General features: G+C 29.6%; 1 protein-coding gene and 3 non-coding genes across 4 annotated transcripts in view; all 4 read left to right on the top strand.

Moving 5' to 3' along the window:
- LOC129905515 (uncharacterized) overlaps nt 1–16,129 on the top strand; it is a 32,989-nt gene extending 16,860 nt beyond the window's left edge. The window contains exons 4-6 of the mRNA XM_055980985.1: nt 11,746–11,863; nt 15,241–15,838; nt 15,901–16,129. Coding sequence (XP_055836960.1) covers nt 11,746–11,863; nt 15,241–15,838; nt 15,901–16,003 — 819 coding nt within the window. The 3' untranslated portion in view covers nt 16,004–16,129. The remainder of the gene's footprint in view (nt 1–11,745; nt 11,864–15,240; nt 15,839–15,900) is intronic.
- Nucleotides 16,130–16,568: 439 nt separating this feature from the next.
- Trnan-guu (transfer RNA asparagine (anticodon GUU)) lies at nt 16,569–16,642 on the top strand. The gene has a single exon. It is a non-coding gene; the product is annotated as a tRNA-Asn (tRNA).
- A 1,056-nt stretch (nt 16,643–17,698) lies between these two features.
- On the top strand, nt 17,699–17,772 carry Trnan-guu (transfer RNA asparagine (anticodon GUU)). The gene has a single exon. It is a non-coding gene; the product is annotated as a tRNA-Asn (tRNA).
- Nucleotides 17,773–21,679: 3,907 nt separating this feature from the next.
- Nucleotides 21,680–21,753, top strand: Trnan-guu (transfer RNA asparagine (anticodon GUU)). Its single transcript has one exon. It is a non-coding gene; the product is annotated as a tRNA-Asn (tRNA).
- Nucleotides 21,754–21,951: the final 198 nt, after the last annotated feature.

The raw sequence follows: 21,951 nt of genomic DNA, 5'->3' as shown, positions 1-21,951 counted from the left end.
AAAGTTATTTAAAAAAAAAAATTTTTCTTGCCACAAAAAATCATTTTTGGCGTGACAACGTCTTATAAATCGATGAACCATGGCAGCCACCACAAAAAAGTGACGCCATTTTCTAGCGTTACACTCTCGCACTTTCGCAGTGCGGCAAAAAATTTAAATTCAAAATTAAAAATAAACTATTAGAGATACAAAAATCTCCTAAAGCTTATTTGAAAGATAATAATCTAAAGCCTAATCCAAATGAAGGATTTTTAAAAATTCCATCATTTAATAGGGTAAACAGGGGTAAAACGGAAAGATGAAATTTGGGCTAAAATCTAAACGCGTGGTCGTAGAGAGTTGATTCTTTTTGTTGTAGATAGAGGAGACTGATTTAAGGATAACTGCATTTAAGAAAAAATTCTAAAAAATTCTGGAACTCCGCTATAACGTTTTGTTTGAACGTTGATCAGGTGTTGTGGGTATGACAAAATGTTGATTATGGGTAGGGGAAATTTTTTTTGACAATTCTAAAGGTGCCAGGTGAAAGATGAAGGAAAAAAAAATTAGGCGTCTCATACGGATTTTTTTTCCAACACTCTGCGTTTCGAAATATGAATTTTTGAAAAATAACTACTTTTTTAGGGGTATTTTTGGGTAGTTTTTGATTGTTAGCTTTTTTTTGCAGCGTTCAAAGATCTCCAATTATATGGGATATGTAAGGCTGATAAATGCGCATACATGTGCAAGAAATTGGAAACGTTAAAAAGGTAAAGAGAAAAATAAGTTTTTAAAAAACAGGTTTTTTGGCCGTTTTTAACCGATTTTTATCGTTTTTTATTTTTACCTTTTTTTCTTTAATAGATAGATGAATATTTTTTATGGAGTAATGATAGTTTACTGCGACTATATGTGTGTGGAATTTCAATCATTTTTGTAAACACAATTTTGAGATAACGGTAAAATAAAATTTTAGAATTCAACAGGTTATAACTTTTTACCAAGAGTAGATAGAAATTTGATTAAACATTTATGAGCATCCTGATACAATTACCTTTCAATTGGTATATCACACATAACGCTAGACTAACTACAAGCCACACAATGTTAAATCAAGAAACTTGAGAAAAACATCATACCACCAGTGGAGATCTGTTGCGCCATGAACACCCACCAGTGTGGGAAGTACCGTAATCTCAGTCTGGAAATTCCACATGGTTGACTTTAAAAAATTCTAACTTCTCTTGTAGGCATCTTTGAAATGAGATTGATAAGTCATTTGAAAGGTGAAACAATAAGCTTTCACATGTCATAGGTTGTTAGGGAAAAAATTCATTTAATAGCATGAGAACATAAAACTAAATAATTTTTTGCTTTTTTTGATGAAATTTCATCGAGTTTAAAAAATTCTAGCTCTTTTTGTAGATGTCTCATAGACTTGATCTATATATATATTTTTAGCTAAGACAATAAGCTTTCGGATGGTGTAAAATTTTTTAGAGATTGTTAAAAAAAAATGGATTTAATAGCGTGAGAAGATAAATTTACATGTTTTCTTTGCTTTTTTTTTGATGAAAATGATTGTTTTAAATAAATTATTTTAATACTTTTTGCTCATTGTAAAAATTTAAAATTTGTTTTATTATTTAGAAGAAATATTTGGCTTTTTAATGCTATAATTTTTTTTGTGAGCTTTTAAAATAAAAAAATTAATATAATGAGAAAAGAAAAAAAGTTATTTTTTTTAGCTTTTTCTTGTAAATTATGATTGTTTGAAATAAATAAACGCTTCAAATGGCTCTTTTAAAAGCACACAACCTGTTTTCTTACGACGTTATCACGTAAAATCATCGTCCGTAAACCGGCTTTACAGACAACCTCTTTTTTTTCAATTTTTATTAATAAAAATAATTTCTTCTGTCCAAAAATTTTTAAAAACAGCCATTTTGAAGAACACAATTATCTAGAGTAAATATCCTTAAAAATACTAGGCCTGTTTTTTTTTCAAAGCTATCCGCATCCGCATTGAGAGATTGAGCATGTATTACTATAATCATTTTTATCAAAAAAACAAAACCGACTTCCATGGATCAAAAATGGGTTTTATAGTTTTTCTCATAGTTTATATAGCTAGAACTAAACGAAATGCTGCAGGCACCAGCTTTCCAATACAAAAAGAATTATCAAATTTGGTTCACTCAGTCCAAAGTTATGAGGTAGCAAAACATAAAAAAAAAAATACAGCCGAATTGAATACCTCCCCCTTTTTGGAAGTCAGTAAAAACAAAAAAAGGAAAATATGAGCAAAAAACTGTCAAAAATGATGGTACGCCAATAATATTTGGTACTGTGGTTAAGAGTGTCTTTCTCTTGATATTTACAACTTCTCACAGCGCCTGGATTTCAAGTTGACGGAAATACGCTTCTGCATTCTCATTCGTAATAATTTTGGACAACATTTGGCTTCAGGTTCATTCATTCATTCATGAGTCTGTCATGTCTAATTCTTTAAGCTTAAGCCATAGTCGTTTTCCCACTGGCTTATACATATTTGTAGGATTTTGCGGCTAAAGCGGTTACAAAATTACAGAACTAAACGCCTTTGGCTATTCATATCCGAATAATCAACAATAGAAGATACACAAAAAGACACAAACTAAAAATAAAAAGTTTATAAGCCTTTGATTTAGATTCACGTAAATCTTTGCCGGTAGGTAGGTAGGTAGTGTGTAGACCAAGTTAACTGCTTGTTGAGACTTTAGAGTGTTGTTAGTTTCACGTGAGACGTCGTTGACAATAGTTCGTTGCGGAAATAAAATTTAAATTCATAAAAAGCTAGTCGCAAAAAAAGAAAATCTTCTTCAGCACTATGTTACTTTTAATTTTGTTTTGAAAGGGAAATTAGTTTTAACGATGTATCTGAGATTGTGTTGTTGAACTTTTAACGAGTTTTTGTGTTTTGGTCGGTAACTTAGTTAGAAGAATAGTTTGAAACGACTTTCTTCTTGTGCAAAAGATTTCCGGTTGATTGTAAAAGATATAGCGCATCATTTTTTTTTTGTTTATACACTTCTTATAGAAGCGAATTGATTCTTTAAAAATATTTTTTTTTTTTTGTGATTTTTCTATAAAAAGAAAAAAATTAAATAAAATATGACTGAATTACTCGATGGTCATCCATTGAAAGGAATTGTTTTTCTTTTAATTGATGTTCTAATTTTTATGTGCAAATCAGTGTTTTACATCTTGGAAGCTATCATTTTATCTATTATTCCCGATAAATGGAGAAATTTAAAGGTGAGACTTTATTGAAATTTTTTTTTATTTATAAACAAAAAAAAAATAAGATCAAAGTTTAAGGCTACCATAGAGTCGGTATTAAAATTTCTATAGAGGACGAACAATTTTGATAGTTGTATGCACTTTTTAAAAATTGGCCTTGTTTCAATTTTGATAAATGGAAAGTAATGAATTTCAACAATTGGTCTTATTTTACTTCAGCAAAGTGAAATCAGGGCACTTTATTGAGGGAGAGTTCTCATTATTTCTTTTCAATATCAATTTGTATAGTTTATTATTATTTATCATAAATTATAGGTATAATTAAACTGAAAACGTGAAGATAAACCTGTTTGGATTTTTAACTCATATGCCATATGCGCTCGTATAGAGAATAAACCTTAGTAACTTATTCAACTATTATTCTTAATTTTTGTTTTCTTATATTAAACTTGAAGGTTAAACATTTGCAATTAATTGCCAAATGCAAATTTTTGATTTTGGCAGATTTGTATACACTTGTAGCCAAATAGTTTTAAAACTCCAGTGCCAAAAATAACATTTTCAAAATCAGCGTTCAAAAATACGACTTTTTTTATGTCTTTGTTGACATAAACAAGACAGATCGTCAAAAAAAAAAAAAAAACTGGTGCATAATGCCCTTGAAGTGAGTGAAATTTTGAATAGCTTAACATCTAAGACCTTTCTTGTGGTACTTGAAGTCCCGTCTGGATCAAATATTTTTTGCAATTTCAAATGTCGTCTTAAAAATGCTTAGTTCGTATGAATTGTTGTACCTGTTGGATCACTGTTGACTCTTTTGAAAAAAGCAATTTTTTCCACATCAAAAAATCATTTTGAGTTAAAGATACATAACAAACTCGTCTTGTTTAGTTTTCGACTATAATCATTTTTATCAAAAAAACTAAACCGACTTTCATGGTTCGAAACTGGGTTTTGTGGTTTTTCTCATACATAGTTTGTATAGACCACACTGCAGGCCTCAGCTTTCCAATACAAAAAGAATTATCAAAATTGGTTAACTAGGTCCTAAGTTATGAGGTAACAAATATGGGGGAGAGGGTCATAATTCTGCTTGTCAAAATTCTGTACGACAAAATTCTGTGGGGTCAAAATACTGTAATACCATAATTCTGTACGTCATTATACTGTAAATACAAAATTCTGTACGTCAAAATACTGTATGAACAAAATACTGACATGCAAAATTCTGTTTTGTAAAATTCTGTACGGCAAAATACTGTATATCAAAATTCTGTAAAAATGCTGTAAAAAAATATCGTTTTGATAATGTAAAAAAGTGCGCGCGCACAAAATGCTGTAAATGTAAAAGTGCGCACTTTTTTCATTATCAAAACAATTTTTCTTTTATCATTTACAGCATTTTGGAGTACAGAATTTTGATATTTTCTATGCAGAAACTTGAAGCAGTTTGCGTTCGACAGCTTAAGTTAAGTGTTATGAGTTAATCGTGATATAAAATGAATTCAGAAAAATGGAAAATATTAAATTATTAAAACCTAATAAAGGAAAGGATAAATTGTGTGTCGATGGTTTAATGTTTAATAACGAAGAAAGAACAACTTACAAAAAAAAAAACATGGAAAATGAAATATTTTTTTAATGAAAAATCTCGGAAAATTTTTCGGAAAATAGGGTACTTAACTCAAATTAGTCATGCACTTAATAATTCCATTCGAATTTTGTCAAAAAAAAATTGAATTTTCAGAGAAAAATGAAATTCAAGCCAGCAGAACATGAAAATCTCGGAAAACTTATCGGAAAATGGAGCGCTTAATTCAAATTAGTCGAACATTCAATTATTTATGTCCAATTTTTTCGAAAAATTGGAATTTAAAAAAAAAAAAACAAATTCAAGTTAGTAGAACATGAATTTGTATGGAAAATGAAAATATTTTTTTTTAATGGAAAATCTCGGAATTTTTTTTCGAAAATTTGGTACTTAACTCAAAGCACTTAATTATTCAAGATAATTTCAAAAAAAAAAAAAATTTCGAAGATCACAGAAAAAAATTATTTTTGAAATTTTTGTTTGGCACCTAAATATTAAACCAAACCCGAATTTTGTACTAACAGTTTAAGGCATTTTCTGGTAATAGCTCTGCTAACTTTAAATCGAGTTAGCAGAACATTAAGTTTTTCCAAAAGTAGGGGAGCACTTTATATAATTTTGGGGTACTTGCTCTGCTTACTTGAGGGACATGTTTTAATGTAGAGATTTAAAATTACAGAATTTTTAAAAGCAGAATAATGGATTTGCAGAATTTTGAAAAACAGAATTTTGGATTTACAGAATTTTGAAATACAGAATAATAGAAAAGCAGAATAATGGAATACAGAATTATATTCATACAGAATTTTTTCTTCAGATACAGAATTTTGGTCATACAGAATTTTGGAATACAGAATAACGACCCGTTCCCAACAAATATAAAAAATTGGAATTGGAAGTCGGTAAAAATGAAACGTTCATGCTAAGTTCACTTTTCTTGATAAGCTTTGAACAACCAGTTATGAAAATCATCATCAAAAGATTGCAATATGATTATGCTACAAAAAACTGATTAGATTATTTGCTAAATTTTACTATGCAATTTTTTAAATATATAAAAAATGTCACACATACACCAGAGTGACCTGAAAATCGTTCGATATTTCACTTGACCTGTCTCCCAAAATCTAGCAAAACTTATTAAAGAATTATTGGTATGACTATATTGGGAAATGTATTTTTTTACAAGTTCAGTTTGTATCGAATAAAAGAAAAGAAAATTGCAAATAAAATTAATGCATTTTCGATTTCACTCAAAAGAACATTGAAAATTCCATAAAAATCAACACTGTTTGAAAACATACAAAATCTTTTTTTGTTTTTTTCATAATAAAGTACTGATTTTAAATTTAAAAACTATACACTTTATACTGTTGGATTAAAGTAAATACAACAATCACTTAAACCATAAATGACGATTTTATTCATTATTTAAATTATTTATGATTAAAATTTGAAAAAAGTCATAAAACCTACTTCGAAAATAGAAAGATCTCCTGTAAAATTTGGTATAATGATATGTTCACATGAACATAATGTATGTATGATTAAATGTATTGAGTGAGATTAATATTCCTTATAGCAGTTCAAATTTGTTTGTGTAAATAAATAGAATTGTCGTTCAAGTAGCATCTTGAATAAAGCATTTTTATTTATTCTTCACTCAGCTGTAGGTATCTACATTATGAACACCCGATAAGTTAATATCACTTATAAATTGTTAAAAGCGAAATCAAATTTAACAAACACTTAAATTGGCCTTATGGAAACTGCCATCATCTTCGAAGCTTTTTAATAATAGATATATTTTTAATAATATAATATTATAAACTTTTGACAATATGATTTTTTAAGTCCATAAAGGTTATAATAAAGCTTATAACACTTTGCCAATTTTGAATTTTCGTGGCGGTTTCCTTTTCTTATTTTTGTAAACAATTGAAAATTAAACAAAAAAAAAGAACTGAATAAGGTCGTCTTGTGTACTTTCGGATTTTGTAGGACGTGGACGATCCAAAAAAGGTCTCCAACGAAGAATATCAAAAGTCCAAAAATTAATTATATTGTTTCAGATATAAACAATATACATAATTAAAAAAACAATCCTCCTTCTTCCATCAGCCAGATATAAAGTTGGTCTTCTGACACAATTTTTATCTGCATAAATCAATCACTTCTGCTTTCAGCGCAGTTTTAATAATATTTTTTTTATTTTATTTTACTTGTGGTATATATGTATATTGGCAGGCGTACACAGCATACACGATATAGTTTTATTAATGGTCAATGGAAGTCAGCCTTAGATAGCAAACTCGTTATTGCAAAAATAATAGCTTGGAGTTTAATTTTTGGCCAGCTGCCTCAAACATGATTTCCACAACATACTATTGCAAAATCGAAAATTACAACATATTTCTTATAAAAAATGTGAAAAAAAATGTGGTTATGTTGAACTAATTTTCACACCATAAGTTCATTATAGGATGTAGGGAAGTGACCTTTTAATTGCTATTTGCTTAAAATGGAAAAAAGAGAGTTGTAAAAATGTAGCTATGAAAATTTTGTATTTTTATCTGTACTTACTTAATTTCTTTGAATTTTATCATACTTTAATAGCTTGTAAAAAAATAGTGTCTTCTTTAGTTTCTTTACCAGGGTAAAAAACCAGTATTACCTATGTCTGTAATATTACAAATCAAACACATCTCAATGCAATAGTAGATACTATTATATTTCATTACCTCTTTTGCGTGTTGCGTCAAAGCATTTTCTTTTCGTTAGAGTGTTCTGTTTTTCCTTTCACTTTTCTCTTAAACTATGATTTGCAATTGGCTTGCAGTTAATCTATTGTGTTTTTATATGTCTGACCCTCGTAAAAGTCTTTTGAAGTCTGTTACCTTAGTGTTTACTGCTTAGTCAATTCATTTTTCAAATACTAAATTGAACTTAAACTTTTCTTTCTGGTACACTCAACAAAAATGTTTGATGAATTTAAATATCTTTCTACTTATTTTTCTTTTTTTTTTAATAATATTATGGTAGAGTTACAAGTTATTTTTTCAGTATAGGTAAAAGTACATCAAAGCCTTATTTAAACCAGCATTTCCAATATCGAACTTTTACCTATACTAATTTAGTGACATATTTACCTTTGGCGTCCTATTTGAAGTGAATATTATAAATATTTTCTCAAATAACTATTTCTGACAAATAACATTAGTTTTTATTTTTTTTATAAAATAAGTCACTCGAATTCATGAAAATAAATTCCTTTTGTTTCTATTTTAAGAAGACAATACTCCCGTGTTAATTTATTTAAACTTTGACTAGTTATTAGTAAAACCGACCTAGAAAAACAAAGTATGAAACAAATTTGTCATTCAATAGAACTTTTTGCCGACTCTTTCGATTTCTAACTTTTTTTCTGGACACAATCCCGCTTTAAAATTCAAAATTCGTAAATATATAAATTAGGGTGCTTCTTATATGGTCGAAAACAATTTGTTTCCGATTTTTTAACGGGACACCCCTGCATTATGCTCTACCATATAAGCATGGTATATGGTATTTTTTTCCCGATTTTATTTTTAAAATTTAGGGGTCGCTTCCATTCACTCAAGATTTACCTAAGTAAAAAAATGATCAATTTCAAGAAAATTTTTTTCAATGATTTATAGTAGGGAAAACAATACAAAGAACGCTTAAGACCCGATTTTTCAATCTTCTAATAAACAGTCAGTTAACTGTCTGAAGAATCATGATATTAGGCCCATAAGCAATCAGATAAAAGCATTGAATTTTCCAATTAAGAAAGATCACTCAGTTAGCTATTCTACAGAATAACAAAAAATAATGTCAAATTGAAAAATATTCAAAATTAAAAGTCATTTTCTTTCAAAACAGCTAAAGATTTAATATAACGTATTTTATTCTGATTAGGTACACATTTTAAAATTTTCTAAGAAAAAAACCAAATTTAGCTGTTTTTTCAAAACTTTGAATCGTGGTAACGACCGACCCCTAGAACTTGTTTAAATTGGACCAAATTTTACCCAATTTATATTTAAGGCAGGAAGAACAAAATGAAAGGGTGTCCCATTAAAATTTCGAAAATTGATTTTTAAGAAGCACCCTAATAGTAATACAATACAATATTTGAACAAGAAAAAAAAAATTAAAATTTCTCGTTCAATTGAAAAAAATCTACTCCCCTTTCACTTTCAAACTGAAGATTTATTTGACAATTATTTGCATTTAACGAGGTTTAATTTACGTTAAAGTGTAGAATTACTCTTTTTTCTCGTTTTTTTTTTCATAATAGAGATAATAGAGATATGTGGTCTATGACGATTTCAAATTTATAATACAGAAGAAATGATGAAAATTAAGATGGTGACTTATGCGGCCATACAAAAGTAATAAATCAGATATTTTTATCAAGGGGCACGGTAGTGCCAAGCCAAGTTCTCTAGCAACTTTGGCACTACACCCTTATTTACAGGAAACAACTCAGGCCATTTTCGACCCCCCTCTAACTTCCACACCAAAGATGCCAGAAATTTCAAACTCGCTACATTTGTTGAGCTCGCCGAACCCAATCTGAGATACAGGACTTCAAAAATCGCGAAAACCGTAACTGACTCACTGACAGATCATCAAAATTATGGAGACCTTCCCGCTATCGTAGAAACTTGAAATTTTACATGGTGATAGGACTTGTGGTGTATACAAAGGAAAAAATCGAAAATTTGAGATTTTCAATTCAGGGGGCGTGGTAACCGCCCATTTTCGCCGAATTTTCATCAAATATTATAGAGCACTTCTGATTATCGTAGAATCTTGAAATTTGGTAGAATGGTAGAGATGGTAGTTTATGCAAAGGAAAAAATTTAAAGTTTGAGAATTTCAGCCAGGGGGCGTGGCAACCGCCCATTTTCACTGAATTTTCATCAAATATAGAGATTTTTAATTCTACAGCCATACCTTGCAAAAAGTAGTGAAATCACACCAAAAACATTACTGTTAAAAAAGGAGCCAAGTTATCCTATGTTGAAATTATGCTGGCACAAAAAGTATTGAGATATAAAAGTGTACCAAGTTCTAAAGCTTGGGTTCAAATTCGTATCAATAAAATTTTGATTGCTTACTTGACAATTTTTGTTTTAAAGTTATTTCAAAAATTTGCCAAGTAAACAATCAAAATTTTATTGATACGAATTTGAACCCAAGCTTTAGAACTTGGTACACTTTTATATCTCAATACTTTTTGTGCCAGCATAATTTCAACATAGGATAACTTGGCTCTTTTTTTAACAGTAATGTTTTTGTTGTGATTTGTTTTACAACTTAATTTCGGTCATTCAAACTCATGAGAATCAACAAGAACGAACATTTATTTAGTTATTTTATTGAACTAAGAATTGGTCCAAAAAAAGATATGTTTAATAAGAGTAGCTCTATTAGCAAATGTGCAGTTTTTTTCAAAATTTTTAGGACCTCTGAACAAATTTATAAGTTCAAGTGAGTGTAATTCAGCCATTTTTTTAAATTTTATGAAGTTACTCAAACTTATGTATATTTTGTTTAAATTAATTAAAGTGTATCTACATTGTGTGCATTTAATAGGTTGATAGGTAGGTACTTTTTTCTCCTTTGTTTTGAATCGTATTCATGCTAATCAATGGCGCCATCAAGATACGAACGTAGCAAACGATTCGATGCTTTCACTGAATTCCGATGAATACCGGGTACGAAAATTGACGCAAAGAAAACAGTGAATGTTTTGTTCAGTTAGTTTTACAATGTAACAGCTTTTACAGTGCAATATGGTACCTATCATTGTAAACATACATATCTGCACGTTAACCCCATCAACACTGAGTGTGTAATTGTTTGACTTACACTACTATTTTGCATAATAGTGGAAAAAGAAAAGCAGTAAGCAAATAAAAATAGTCATAGTTACTAACCTATTTCTTTTTTTACTCATTTAATTTTTTTTTTTATTAATATCAATGTTGACAAATAATCTTAAAGAAGTTGGATCTTCTTTAAAGTCTACTAGAATAACTATTTTTTTGTCATGAAGAAAAAGAATCAACGAAAAAATATTGGACCGCTCAACCATTTTATATTGTTACTGTTACTGATTGTCTAACAAACTTAATTTTTTCCCCCAGTTTCTCCTATTTAAACAAATATTTAAACATAAAGCTAATAACAAGAGTTTCTTTAACACCTCACTTCGTGCCCAAATTACTTGTCTTCCGGTGTAATGTATCTTCTTCTTTTTTTTGGCTCTTTGTGGTTTATGTTGTTAGCATATTAGTTTGCACAAACTATGTTTACATTAAAAGTGATACCCAAAATAAACCTTGTTCATTACGCAAGTAAAAACTGGAGGCAGTAGGTTAGACAGGTAAATTAAAACCGTGGTAACATTTTTATTTGATTTTGATCAATATACTGACATGACTTTGACACACCTCATAAAAAAAAAAAAAAAAAAACTACCGAAGGGAGAGCATCATCGCATAAGTGATACATATTGATTGTAACAAAAAATAAATATAAAAATGTAAATTAACTAATATCAAACTCAAAAAAATTTAAAATAACCATTTGACAAACAAAAAACATATCTATGCTTTCTCTTTTATGACCTTAGTGTGATATTTATTCTAAGATAAAATATTTATTTTTTAAATGATTTTTAACATAATTGCTGAAATCTTTTTGGAATTTGAACCACTTATGTAGTACCTATAACTTATTACAACATTTTTATGCGTTGAAAACTTTATATGCGTTGCTTAATAGAAAATTTGTATTATTTGTTTTTATTTTTCGTTGTTTATTTTTTATTTATTTTTTTTTTTTTGTTTTTTCTGTAGGATGTTTCCGGCAGAATAGTTCTAATAACTGGCGGCGGTGGTGGTGTTGGACGTTTGCTGGCACTAAATTTTGCAAAGCTTAACGCTAGAGTCGTTATATGGGATATTAGTCAAGAAGGTGGGTATCATAATTAAATTCAAAATTTATAGGTTTTTTTTTTTGGTTTCTCGGTGATAAAAGTCATTATTGATCTTTGAATGGTAAATAGAAAACGTTTCATAACGATAATTGGCTGTATTAATAAATGAAGGTGTAAATAAATATTTACCTATGAAGGTGTTCTTTTTTTGGTGGTTTAGAATCAACAAAAATATTATTAACTTAACGATTTTATTTCTGATAGCATTATTTAAAATGATAAAATGTCAAATGTCTTTCCTATATGTATATGTATACGCTATCAACCTTAGTTGCAGCTTGGTACTGATCAAATTTCAAGTAGGAATTAGGTACACTATACGATTACTCAACTTTTTACTTTGAACACAATTGCCAAATAGGTTTCTTGAAATGTATGATAATACATAAGTTTTAACCCCAAAAGGTAACACACAAAAGTAATAAAAGTAAAATTTCTTGATCATAGTTCAACCATTTATGATTAAATTATAAAAAAAAATTTTATGAGTAATATTATGGAATATGAGTATATTTATTTAAAAAAAGAGCTCTACACACATAAATGAAACGATTATAAAGAAAAAATGTTCACTATGGTGTATACGCACTTTTTTCGGACTTTTAATTCAATTACATTTGAATGCATTTTAAATATGACAATTAACTTAAAAATATGTTTGAGACCGAGTGTAGTAACGATTTAAACGGATTTAGAAATATAATTTAAATTTGTTGAAAAGGTGTTTTTTTTTTAGGTGTTGAGTTATGTGTGAGAAAGGATTCATAACCGCTGACATAAATTTTGTAAATTTTTGAAACTTCATTAGAAAATTTTGTTTCTTATAAAAGTCTACAGAGTCTACAAAATTATCTTGAGTGAAAGGGTGTTTTGTTTTTAAGAAATAATGAAATTCGGAATTAGAACAAAAAAAAAACTGGGACAAAAATGTTACCCCAGTAAAAAATTGGTACAAATGTTTCATTTATAACAGAAACCAAGAATCTAATCAGTCTATAAATATTTTTCAGGTGAAAGGGTGTTTTTTTTTTTTGGAAATTAAGGAAAACCCGCGATAAGTCTGATAAAGTAAATGGTATGAAAGATACCCTCACGAAATTGAATAAAAATGTTGTTTTTCTCACATTGGAATCAGGAGTAAAATAAGTCTATAAACTTTTTATCGTGAAAGGATGTTTTTTTTACGTGATAACGTCTTATAAATCGATGAACCATGGCAGCCACCACAAAAAAGTGACGCCATTTTCTAGCGTTACACTCTCGCACTTTTGCAGTGCGGCAAAAAATTTAAATTCAAAATTAAAAATAAACTATGTATTAGAGATACAAAAATCTATTAAAGCTTATTTGAAAGATAATAATCTAAAGCCTAATCCAAATGAAGGATTTTTAAAAATTCCGTCATTTAATAGGGTAAACAAGGGTAAAACCGAAAGATGAAATTTGGGCTAAAATCTAAACGCGTGGTCGTAGAGAGTTGATTCTTTTTGTTATAGATAGAAGAGACTGATTTAAGGATAACTGCATTTAAGAAAAAATTCTAAAAAACTTTGGAACTCCGCTATAACGTGTTGTTTGAACGTTGATCAGGTGTTGTGGGTATGACAAAATGTTGATTATGGGTAGGGGAAATTATTTTGACAATTCTAAAGGTGCCAGGTGAAAGATGAAGGAAAAAAATTAGACGTCTCATACGAATTTTTTTCCAACACTCTGCGTTTCGAAATATGAATTTTTGAAAAATACCTACTTTTTTAGGGGTATTTTTGGATAGTTTTTGATTATTAGCTTTTTTTTGGAGCGTTCAAAAAATCTAAAGTTATATGGGACATGCTGATAAATGTGCATACATGAGCAAAAAATTGAAATCGCTAAAAGAGTTTTGACTGAATACGGAGAAAAATAAGTTTATAAAAAACAGGTTTTTTGGCCGTTTTTAACAGATTTTCACCGTTTTTTATTTTTACCTTTTTTTCTTTAATAGATAGAGGAATATTATATATGGAGTAATGATAGACCATGACTACGACTATATGTGTGTGAAATTTCAATCATTTTCGTAAACACAATTTTGAGATAACGGTAAAATAAAATTTTAGAATTCAACAGGTTATAACTTTTTACCAAGAGCAGATAGAAATTTGATTAAACATTTATGAGCATCCTGATACAATTACCTTTCATTTGGTATATCACACATAACGCTAGACTAACTACAAGCCACACAATGTTAAATCAAGAAACTTGCGAAAAAACATCAAACCACCAGTGGAGATCTGTTGCGCCATGAACAGCCACCAGTGTGGGAAGTACCGTTATCTCAGTCTGGAAATTCCACATGGTTGACTTTAAAAATTCTAACTTCTCTTGTAGGCATCTTTGAAATGAGATTGATACGTCATTTGAAAGGTGAAACAATAAGCTTTCACATGGTATAAAATGGTTTTTTATAGGTTGTTAGGGAAAAAATTCATTTAATAGCATGAGAACATAAAAATAAATGTTTTTTTGCTTTTTTTTATGAAATTTCATCGAGTTTAAAAAGTTCTAGCTCTTTTTGTAGATGTCTCATAGACTTGATCTATATATATATTTTTAGCTAAGACAATAAGCTTTCAGATGGTGTAAAAAAATTGTTAAAAAAAAATGGATTTAATAGCGTGAGAAGATAAATTTACATGTTTACTTTGCTTTTTTTGATGAAAATGATTGTTTTAAATAAATTATTTTAATACTTTTTGCTCATTGTAAAAATGGTTTTATTATTTAGAAGAAATATTTGGCTTTAATGGTATAATTTTTTTTGTGAGCTTTTAAAATAAAAAAAATTAATATACCTAATGAGAAAAGAAAAAAGGTATTTTTTTTAGCTTTTTCTTGTAAATTATGATTGTTTGAAATAAATAAACGCTTCAAATGGCTCATTTTAAAAGCACACAATCTGTTTTCTTACGACGTTATCACGTAAAATCATCGTCCGTAAACCGGCTTTACAGACAACCTCTTTTTTTTGTAGAAGCTTGATGTAAAAATGGAAAATTGAAAAGCGGAGGACCTTCCCATTAAGTTAAAGAGTTCATATTTGGTGAGTATGTTCTAGAGGTGTCCAGCAATCGAGTTTTCGAAGTACCAGATCAAAAAAACGAATTTCGATTTTTTTTTGACCCACCCTAATACATATATTGTTATTGTTTAAACTAACTCAAAGAGAACTAATGCTCGTAAAAATCAATAGAGTCGTTTTCAAAAAAAATACACTTTTCATTACAAGCTAAAGTTGAGCGAGCTAGTTTCTTGTTTATTTGTTGATGACAATTTTTCCCATAGTTCTAATACTCCTCATTTTTCTTTTCAGCTCTTAAAACAACCATAGATCTCCTATTAGCAAATGGATTCACATGCAAAGGTTATGTGGTTGATATTTCCGATCGTGAACAAGTCTATGAACGAGCCGAACAAGTTAAAGAAGAAGTCGGTGAAGTTGAAGTGTTGATAAATAATGCAGGAGTAGTATGTTGCAAACCATTCTGGGATCTTCCTGACAGGGTCATTAAAAACACCTACAACATCAATATAATTTCTCATTACTGGACAGTTAAAGCCTTCCTCCCAGAAATGATGAAAAACAATCGCGGTCATATTGTAACAGTTGGTTCGGTAACAGGACTTTTGGGAACTTATGGCTGCAGCGACTACAGTGCAACAAAATTCGCTTGCAATGGATTCCATGAGAGTTTATACACAGATCTCCGAACACATGGTTATGATAATATCGGTATGACTTTAGTGTGTCCGTATTATATTAATACGGGCATGTTTGCTGGAGTAAAACCAAGAGCTATTCCAATGCTTGAACCACAGTATGTTGCTGATGAAATTACCAAAGCAATGCGGAGGAATGAGAATTGGTGTGTTCTACCGAATCATATTAGAGCTTTGACACCTTTGAAATGGTAATTCAATAAATTATGAAGACAAATTTTGTATTCTTATAAGTTTTTTCTTTCAATTTTAGTATTTTACCATCGAAAATGTGTTGGGAATTGATGTCACGAGTCATTCGAGGTCCACAATCTATGATGCTTTTCAAAGGAAGAGGCAGAGTTGCAGCTGGATAAGAAGCTAGTTATTTAGTTTCGTTAGCATGTAATTGAATTATTGTTGTCTTTTGAAAGAAAACTACCAAGTTTTCAAGTTAAGACTGCTAATATGCCAAAGTTGGCTTTTCGAAAAAAAAAACATTTTAATAACAGAAATGTTGTTATTTTTTTTAAGTTTTAAGAAATTTTTAGAATTTAAGTTATATAAATAAAATTTGTTGAATTTTATACTAAAATTTTGCATTGAATTTAAATATGTACATACTTAAAAATTTGCTTCCTTAGATCGAAACTAGCGACTTTATTATTTTAAAAACGATTCTATAACAAACCATATAAAAGTCTCATTTGAAGCAAATTCATTAAAGCAAACAAAATCCAATCCAAAAAAATTGTTTGTAAACCACCAAGTTGAGTATGAAAATTTTGATAAGCTTTTGGTTTTTATACCTACAAATGAGTTAAAGATAAGAAAAATGGAAGCAGAAGCTTGAAATTATAAATTTTATGAAGCTTTGAAATAAATTTTGATCAAAATAACAGAGCAATGCGTTGTCCAAAAAGTTTTAAATTTATGTATGTAGCCTCCGTGGCGCAATTGGTTAGCGCGTTCGGCTGTTAACCGAAAGGTTGGTGGTTCGAGTCCACCCGGGGGCGACTTATTTTTTTATAAAATTCTCTCAGAAAATATGGGATGTATTATTCCATGAAAGTACCAAATTTAAAAATATGTATAATCAAAGTAGCACAACATAGGAATCAAACGAAAGGTATTTTTTTTTATTTTTTTTTAATGGGGCTTTATGTGTTCTCATAAAGAAATACTTAATAATATCAGTTCTTAACCATGTAAATATATAATAAATCTCCGAAAAATAAATTTAAGACATCGTCACACAGAGAGCGTTTTTAACGCCATGTTGAAATTTGTATACTTTAAGAAGGCAATCTTTGGCTATGGGAATGAGAAACACTCCAAAGCGATTTTAAGTTGATCACTTCAAAATATTCACACAGAAAACTATACAAATTTCAACGTGGCGATAAAAACGCTCTCGGTTTTACTAGCGGTTAACAGATCGGTTGTGTGTTTAAATAGTATATCTTACTTATATGAACAAAAACTCTTAAAATGGAGGAGCTATAAACGTTGTAGGAACATGGGTACACTTGGGTGTATACGTAATTATTCCATTTTTTTTTTTTTCTTTCTTTATGCAAAAAATATTTAAAAGCAGATCAAGTTTTATCGAATCAAACAATAAAAACAGTATATTAATTTATATAATTAATAAGAAAAAAGTTTGGCTTTAATGCGATAGGTTTACTATTTCATCAAATAAATGCAATCCATTAGTGCGGAAGACTCCTTTATATTTTTTCTGATTGATATTTTTGAAATAATCTTATCGCAAACAATTGAGTTTCAGTTAAAAAAGCCAATGGGTTGAAATTATTGAGTTTTATGTGGTAAGTAGGTATATTCAAAATAGGAATTTTGCAACATTTTAGGGGCTGACTTTGTCAAGTGTTATGGTTCAAATATGCATTAAAAATCATCTGTTGTCAATTTTTTCCTTATTTAAGTAAAAAGGCTTTACTGTTGCATTATGAAATAATGATGGATAACGATCTTAGCTCTTGAAGTTATGATAAAAAATATTAAAAAACCAAAGGCACCGTTGTCAAAAATATTGCAAGGCTTTTCATATAGCCTCCGTGGCGCAATTGGTTAGCGCGTTCGGCTGTTAACCGAAAGGTTGGTGGTTCGAGTCCACCCGGGGGCGCGCCCGGGCGCTTCTTTTTTTTTGTGAAATTGTAAGAAAACAAACTTGAAACTAACACAAACTATTGAGCTTTGATTTATGCATACGAAGTAGGTAGCCCAGTATCTAATCCGGATATCATCTTTGCGGGAGCAAGTAGATACTCTCCTCGCTAACTGAATACGCACAAACAATTTTCAGTACGTATACATTTTTTTTTCCAATCACTGATAGTTACTATTCCATCGTGATGGTGAGAAAAGAATTTCAAATGAGTTTTCCAAATACAACCAACAGTTTTTCTTTCGCCCAAAGAAAAAGATTCAATTTTTTTTTTTTTTTTTTTTTTTGATTCAGCTGAATAGGTACAAAAATTAACGATTTCACTGCACACTAACTTGATTGCGGAAATTTAGGATTTTTTGTCTTTAAACTGACGACCACCCCCAAAACCTTTGCGTACTAACTATCCCCAAACATTTTCAATTTTTTAAGATCAGGTGAGTAACTACTGCCGCCATTGAAGCAACTGCATACATTTTGTCCCATATCAAAGTTTTTTATATTATTCGAGGCAACTGAATAGACAAGGCATGTTGGTAGGCCTAGTCTATGGGTCCAAAGAAAGTTTAGAAAATATTATTCAAGAATTGAATTTCACTGAAAACACTAAAATTCTTTATTTACAATGTTAACTGTCAAACACTTCAAAACACTTATAAACAACGAATAAAATGTCGTTGATCCCAAAAAAAAAAAAAAAACTAATAAATGCTTTGCATTATGAAACACTTTGCAAATAGGCGCAAGAAATACTCGCGGTTGCTTTTGAAGAATTATTTCGGAATTCATTTCTTAATATCTTAAGGCAATAGTTTCCGATAAATGAAAATGCAGTTTCCGATAAATGGACAAAGTAGGTATACCTTATAAAAAGGTTTTTTGACGAGGGTATAGTGATTATTGATACATTTTTTTATGATAAATTAGAACCATTTAAAACTGCTAGTTCAAAAACTGCTATATATCGAAAATGAGCAGAGGCATAGAATATTTTTGCTTAATTCTGTGGCAATAACCCATAACAGCATAGAGAAATTTTCGCTGTTTTCACTTGCTTCAAAACCAAGAGCAACTAACATAATAGACCGAGAGCCCACAGCAGATTTTGGGAGTTTATGGATAACCAAAAATGGGTCATATGTACATATGTGTAGGTAATAGCGTCCTGATGAAGAATTCTAGAGGCGGCGCTAGACCAAAATGAGGCGTGTGCGAGAGTTAATTTGCGGGGCCCATAGGAAAATGATTTTGGACTATCATTTTAAAAAAAAGTATCAAATATTCCGTCCAAGTTCAAGTTAAAAATTCTTATAACAAACTTATAGGTGTTTCATTTCAATGTAAATGAAAAACAAAATGCACGACTCGATCTCACGAACTTGTTCTTAAATTTCAAATTGCTTTAATTTTTAAAACTTTTTATATAAATAAGATACTAGAGTGATCGCAACTCCTATATGTGCCCTTAATTATGAAAGTGGACTAAGTCACTGCTAAAAATGGCATCAATTCTAGCCTAAAAATTATTATTATTTAAAAGGTAAAGTTTATTTGAAAGCGAAATTGCAGTAAATAAACTTCTTTATTGCCCCTCTAGTGATTTCACAAAAGAAATATAATTAAATCGTTATAAGAAAATTATTATGGAAGTTTTTCTTCAAACAATGCAAAAAGTGACTTAGTCCACTTTCATAATAATGGGCACATATACAAAATTTTTTGTCGAATTTTTTTCTTGGGAACCCCATAAAATATTCAGCCTTTGCAGATTTTTAGATAGCCAAAATTTGAGCTCCATTCGATAAGACTAAATGGTGCTGACACTCGCTCAAAGAATCAAAAATCTCTGTTTCTTTACACTATCGAAGTGAAAAACGCTCCTAACTTTAAAACAGGCTGCGTGACCTAATTCCAGTTTCTGACTTGAAAAACCTCTGGTTTTCAAAAGTAGACATTATTAGCTTTAATTTGAAGTTAAATTTGCCATTTAACTCCATAAGTCCAAAGAGGCGCAGCTTACCATATGAGATTTTTTTGAATTATTCGTAGTTTTGCATATACTTTGGGTCGTTGTTAAGAATCTATCGAACTTTTTCCAAAACACCATTTTGTATTTAAATGCTTATGACTTTTATTTTTATTTTATTGTGAAATAATTCCTTAACTCTTCAACCAACATATACTAAAAACATGACTTTATGAAAAAAAACGCACTTCAATCGCTTCTAACCTTAAAACTTTGACCCGAAAAACGTCTGAATTTGAGAAAAAGATAGCATTACCTTTAATTTGACACCAATATCGTCTTTAAGCTCTATGAGATGCACAATGCACTTTACCACGCCAATCGTGCCAGGATGCAGACAAGAAGACCTGTGGTTTTCGTAACTACTAAAAGACCTCTTTCACTTCAAATTCTTCAGCTCGATGAGCGTTTCTGCAGTGACCTAACAAAATCTTGAATGAATTTGAGTAATTTGATTTATACTCGTAAAGACGCATTTTTAGAAAAAAAAAATCAAAATCATTAGAAATCGTTATACAAATTTTTCGGAAAAAAACTATTTTAAGTGAAATTGGTATGAAATTTTGCAGAAATTATTTGTCTACATTCCAAATTTTAGAAAAAAATCAATGTAAAATTTTCTAAAATTTGACTATTTAAATAAAAAATAAAAATCAAACTTTCTGCATCAAAATATAGAAACTATTAAAAACTAAAACTTGCTTTTTTCATAAAATCGTTAGTCATTTTTGAGTAAATTCTACTTTTGAAACATCAATGAATCGGCAAAATGTGTTCGAATACGGAAATTCGAACAGCAAAAATTCAAAAATTCCATTTAATAAAATGGTCCTTTTTAATAATTTTTCAGAGAATAAAGTTTACCCAGCTTAAAGCTTAAGCTTTATACAAAAAATTATTTCATACAATTTTAAATACCTATACAAAATTGAAAAATAGAAAAAAATAGATTTTGTAACAAAAAATGTATACATTTCATTAAGTTTTAAATCAAATTGGGAATCTTAAGAGCATACATTTTAGACAATCCAATTTGCTTTTCAAACTAAATATGTGCTTTACTTGAGAAAAAATAGTTAAACAATAATCTTAAATTGTTTAATTTTCTTTTTTTAGAAATATTTTTTCTTTCGTACTTTTGCAAAAAGTGGCCAATGTAGTTAAGACCATGCTTCGGCTCATCTCAATGCAATTATGGAAATATAGTGGAAACAAGCCAATTTCAATTATTTTTTTGTTTGATTGTTATAAATAAAGAAAAGAGAAATGTTTTTCGGATTTTATTATTAACGAGACATTTTCATATGATGCTCGCGGGGCCCCTCCAAGCGCGGGGCCGTGTGCGGGGGCACACTCCGCACACCCCTTCCGCCGCCTCTGATTCAGAAGTCTGGCAGGTTTATTTCACGGCATTCTATGGTTTATCGGGAGTTGAAAAATGCATTTTTTTCGATGTTGAGGAATAATAACAAAAGTGTATAGTTTTGTCTTAACTTTTTGTTCCAGTTCAATGTAAGAACTTAAATAATAACAGAAATAAAATAATAACATAAATAGTTTTGTATTTTGAAAGCTTTTATTCCGAATCTTAAATTATATTATAACGGCTTATAGAAACAAAAAAAAATTTACAGAACAAATACTTTATAGTATAGGGAATAAAATTGCATCGTAATCTGATAAGTCGACTTATGCTGTTATTGGTTATTGCCACAGAATTATCATTCTACCTTATCGTGTGATTTTTCAAAGATTCTCTTCTCTTAAACTTATTTTTGAACAAGATTTAATAATAATCAAGAATTCCGTTCTCAAAAATATTCCAAAGCTTAAATTGTAGCCTCCGTGGCGCAATTGGTTAGCGCGTTCGGCTGTTAACCGAAAGGTTGGTGGTTCGAGTCCACCCGGGGGCGCTTCTTTTTTTAATTAAAGCCTTATACTCAGATCTAGCAAAATTCTCTCAAAAATTTAGCCGAGCTGAGTTGTGGACAGATTCAGCTAGAAAATCAAATATTCGTTTTAAACTGTACATTTTTTATTTGTCGGAGAAAAAATTTTTTAGACTTATAAGCAAAATAAACCAATATTGCTGTCTACATACACTGCCGATC

Source organism: Episyrphus balteatus, chromosome 1, assembly GCF_945859705.1.
Source record: "Episyrphus balteatus chromosome 1, idEpiBalt1.1, whole genome shotgun sequence".
In the NCBI taxonomy this organism is placed as follows: Eukaryota; Metazoa; Arthropoda; class Insecta; order Diptera; family Syrphidae; genus Episyrphus; species Episyrphus balteatus.
The sequence above is the reverse complement of the archived record's forward strand: the minus strand, read 5'-3'. Positions and strand labels throughout refer to the sequence as shown.